Here is a 4,523-nt window from a genome sequence, read left to right as displayed (position 1 = left end):
CGACCTAATGCAGTTGCCTCCCTAATTCTTCATCGTCATGGTGACAGAAGGAAAGGCAAAAGCATATCTATGCCCAATTTTCTCATATCTGGCTCAAACTTTTAGTACTCCCTCTGTCCAAAAATACTTGTCATCAAAATGAATAAAAAGAGATGTATCTAAAACTAAAATACGTCTAGATACATCCCCTTTTATTCATTTTGATGGCAAGTATTTCCGGAGGGAGGGAATATGAGAGTTGGCTAGAATGGTCTTCGTCTATATTTGATCACAACATCCATGTTGCCAGCTGAAGTTGTTGATCCAATCATCGGATGTCTTCGCTCCTCATAAACCCTAGAAAAATGCCCTGGTTTTTTAACTACTGCCTACTTCTTGAATCATAGAAAAATGCCCTAATTTCACATAACTTAGAAAAATTTCTATTCTATCCAAAAGACCTACATTTACTTATTTTTTTCAATTCTATTCAGAAAACCTACATTTACTAAAAAACCTCATATAGCATAATACATTTATGTACCTAAAAATTTCTATTACTAAATTCTTTTACTAAAAAATTCTATACCTAAACTTTTATACAAAGAGAGGTGGGAGGAGGAGGAGAGAGGAGTGAGGGCTTCAGGCCGCCGGAGGGAGGAGAGAGGAGGGCGGCGAGAGGAGGAGGGAGGAAGGGAGGCAGATACCTTGGGGGCGCTGGTGGGTGACGACGGGTGACGGCACGCGGGGAGTGAGCGAGTGAGATTGTGAGGGGGGGATGAGGATGTGCGCGGGCCGGGGTGTGCATAAGGTGCCCATAGTAGTAGCGTTGGTTCGTAACCACCGCTACTGCTAAGCTCCATGACAGTAGCGCGTTAAGGGAACCAGCGCTACTACTATGATCATTAGCAGTATCGATTTTATAGAACAAGCGCTTCTACTAAGGCTAAGCATGTAAAAAAGCATCAAAATTAAAAAAAACATTGGTCATCAATGATCTTTTTGTGTAGAATCTAAATTGTCCCGGCGAAGATTCATATTGCCACAAATCCTACACATAGAGTACAATGAAGACCAAGTGGTTGTGATAGTTTGAGAAGCACCATATTTAAGGTGGTAACATTCTGTTCGCGGAACAAAGTGGGACTAAACTTTGGTCATAGGAGGGGACTGAATTTAGCTGTAGCACTGGTTGGAGGAAAACGCTATTGCTAAGTATAATAGCAGTAGCGCTTTTTACGTATGAGCGTTACTAGTATACCTAGCCTGCCGGCAACATTCTGGCAATTATAGTAGTAGTGTGTTTTATAACTATAGCACTACTGCTATGTGCGTAATAGCAGCGCTCTTTCTGCCCAAGCGCTACTGCTAAATAGCAGCGCTGCCTTTTAAAAAGCGCTATTGATAAATTTCTGTGTATAAGGTTTTCCCTAGTAGTGTGTGTTTACTGTGTCATTTCTTGGGCTCCTGTGTGCAAAAAGGAAGGAGTTGTTTGTATTTTCTTTCATTTTCTTGGGGGTCCTTCGATGCGTTGTGTTGCAATTTGCAATATTAATGCTAGTTTCTCGGACTTCTTTTTTTTTCTTTCCTCTTGTGTGTATGTGTTTGAGTCGTGCTATACGCACGACATAAACAGACGATTGACGCATGATGAATGAAATCTGGCCAGACATACGTCTGATGGAAAGAGCACCGGCCGCTGAATTTTCTGTCACACACACGTCGGGCACAAGGATCGTGCATGGAGAAGTTTCGTATGTGTTTTAAGCCAATAAGTATGCAGACTCTTGCAACTCTTGTTTTATTTAGTTGAACAATCAAAGAGTTACCCTGTTTGTGGTATGGATTTCCCCTATCTTTTACCTAAGCTAATTTCTTATTGTTGTTTCTTGGCACAACTTTGAAGGGTCTAGAAATCCAACTAGGCTACATTATCCTGTGCATCGAGAGTTGTGCAACCGGGCGTTGTACAATTATGACAAGAAGTTCACAAAAACCTAAAATTATATAAAACACAATGTATATTTGTCATGCCATTAAATTTCAATTATAAATTAGTTCGACATCTATAAGAAGCAGAAATGACAAATCAGTCTATTAATGTTTAATTATTATTCTTAATTTCAAGTGGGCTATGAATTGGCCCGTTAACACTACATTAGCTAAATTTATTATTTTTGTACAGTTAAATGTTTTATTACTTTTGTTTCTGAAGTTGAGCTGAACTTATAAACAATTTTTTTTGTGAGATGACAAGTATATGCTACGTCTAAGTACTTAATTATCTTCATATTTCTTTGGGAAAGTTTGAACATGTATTTTTTGGTTTGGTGCACCGTTTTGCAGAAAAAACTCAAGGTGCACATGATACACTCTCTCCATCTTCCTACCTCCGAACAACATTTCCATATGAAAAATGTGTTTTGTCCAATCTAAAAAGTGGCAATATAATCAGTCAAAACAGCTTCCTACTCCAGTTTTCTTCCTTATGTCAGAATACTGAATAAACACCACTGCACATAACATCCGGAGTACACATGTTTTTCACATCTGCATAATAACATGGTAATAATTTTTGGACACAGATTGTCAAGAGAAATATTTACAACTAAACAAGTAGGAATTACATGATTGGATGGGTAACAGAGTCAGTTCACTGGCAGTTCTAGATTATTCTGTACACAGCATTGCTTCCATGAGTCAGCAGCTCTGACAACGTCTTATAACCAAACGATCAACGGAGAGGTGAGAAAGGGGCAACGTCTTATCACTGCGAAAGGTAGCACACCGATACCAACATCTTCGTTTAGTGCAGTTTCTAACAAAGATCTTCAGTTCAGTGAGTATGAATGTCCACTACTCAATGCCCTCCGAAGAACGTCGGCGTTCCACCCGAATACAGAATCAGAAGAGCTGTGAACACACGTCCAAGGAAAAGGTGTCACCTGGAGATTCAGATAGTGATGAAATAATCCCAACAAACTTGCAGAGGCTACTCGGTATCAAAGAAGGTTGCCGGTTAAAATAGTCAAGAATGAAACTGAACGCACCTGGGGACCAAAATCTCATGATTGAATATTCTATCAGAGATTGGAGGAATATGGTCTTTTTTCTCATTGGCGTAGTTAATGATCTGGAACAGGACTTCTTGGATCAGCAAGCTCAGCGCATCACGTCTTGAGCTGGTCTCTTCCAATGCTTGTCCTGAGGGCACAAATCATCACAAGTTAACGACGAGTTATAACTGATTTGTTACATGCTCATAAGCAATACCATCCTGAAGATGACATAATTAGCAAAACTATTCCTATGAGTCCGAAGTGGCGGAGAGCAGGGAGACACACACCCTCGACCTAGGTTTGAGATCTAGCGAGGAGCCATGAAAGAGACCCTGTCAATAAAAATGGAACTACCTTTAGTATTCGCCGGCGCTTTGGAGCCACGTGATTTGCCTTGTCCTTTAGGGCTTGTGACATGCAAATTGATGAACCATTGTTCCCAGTAAACCCTCTCAGTCTTGCTGCTGAACCAGCCTGGGTGCTTGTTCTTCTCATCGAAGAACGAGAGGCACACCTGATATTCAGCTACCATGTGTTTAAACGACAAATCATAAAAAAAAACATGCAAATAGTAGAAATATATTGTTCAGCCTTATCGAACAACCTGGCTTTTCCGATTTGGATGCTTTTCAGCCCAAGCAATGAACTGGTTGATCTTTTCATCGACCTCCTTTTCTAGTTCTGCAAGTCCACATTGAACCTGACCACACAAACACAAGTAACATCAAAGATGGTTCTTTTAGTTGGAGCAGGTCAAACAATATCGTGGGGCACACCAGCATATATCTTGGTGCTAAGTAATATTGTCTGCAACACCAAATATATGGAGGAGATGGAGTTAATGCAGCTAGTTATTCAGCAATACTCACATATGTGATCTCAAAGAGGTCGCAGTCGACATCCTTGGGCCGAACAAGAGTGAGGGTTCGATGAAAGAATATTGTATGCAAGATGCCTGCAACACATTCATACATAATAATCAGTAGGAACACAGTAAAGAGAACCACACTAAAACGAATAGCAGACACGTTTGTTATAACTGGTCCGTTTGAAGATTAATTGCAGAGAGGAACGCAATTACTTCAGTTTTTCTTTTTGCAGTGCAAATGTCAACATAAAACAAGGAGCTCAGGGAATCAATCCCCAACACATCAGTACAGCAGTTCCAACTAATCAGACCACGGCATAAATAACGGGCCACGATATACTAGTAAATTGAACTACTACTGCTACTGCTCAGTACATCAGTATCAAAGAGTGGATTTCGGCTACCATATATACATGTATACTAATAATAAACTAGTAGTAGAAGGGGAACACAAGAAGGCAAAAATTGGAACAGTGGAGCAGAAGCATGGAAGAGGGGATCGAAGGGGAAAGACTAGAACTTACATCGCAGCACGTCTTTGATCTCCAGCGGCTCCAGCTCCTGCAACCAAGAAGACCTGAATCGTCAGGAACGCAACGAGAAATCATGGGGGGATC

The 4,523-nt window shown here is 40.5% G+C and overlaps 1 protein-coding gene across 1 annotated transcript in view; it reads right to left on the bottom strand.

The window, feature by feature from the left end:
• Positions 1 to 2,472: 2,472 nt before the first annotated feature.
• The window catches only part of LOC119361343 (autophagy-related protein 101-like), a 3,359-nt gene continuing 1,308 nt past the window's right edge, over positions 2,473 to 4,523 (bottom strand). The window contains exons 3-8 of the mRNA XM_037626598.1: positions 4,431 to 4,483; positions 3,908 to 3,993; positions 3,643 to 3,738; positions 3,393 to 3,552; positions 3,030 to 3,183; positions 2,473 to 2,892 (exon numbers count right to left, since the gene is read on the bottom strand). Coding sequence (XP_037482495.1) covers positions 2,811 to 2,892; positions 3,030 to 3,183; positions 3,393 to 3,552; positions 3,643 to 3,738; positions 3,908 to 3,993; positions 4,431 to 4,483 — 631 coding nt within the window. The 3' untranslated portion in view covers positions 2,473 to 2,810. The remainder of the gene's footprint in view (positions 2,893 to 3,029; positions 3,184 to 3,392; positions 3,553 to 3,642; positions 3,739 to 3,907; positions 3,994 to 4,430; positions 4,484 to 4,523) is intronic.

Source organism: Triticum dicoccoides, chromosome 2B (assembly GCF_002162155.2).
Source record: "Triticum dicoccoides isolate Atlit2015 ecotype Zavitan chromosome 2B, WEW_v2.0, whole genome shotgun sequence".
Taxonomy (NCBI): domain Eukaryota; kingdom Viridiplantae; phylum Streptophyta; class Magnoliopsida; order Poales; family Poaceae; genus Triticum; species Triticum dicoccoides.
Note: the sequence above shows the minus strand (reverse complement) of the source record. Positions and strands in the feature narration are given on the sequence as shown.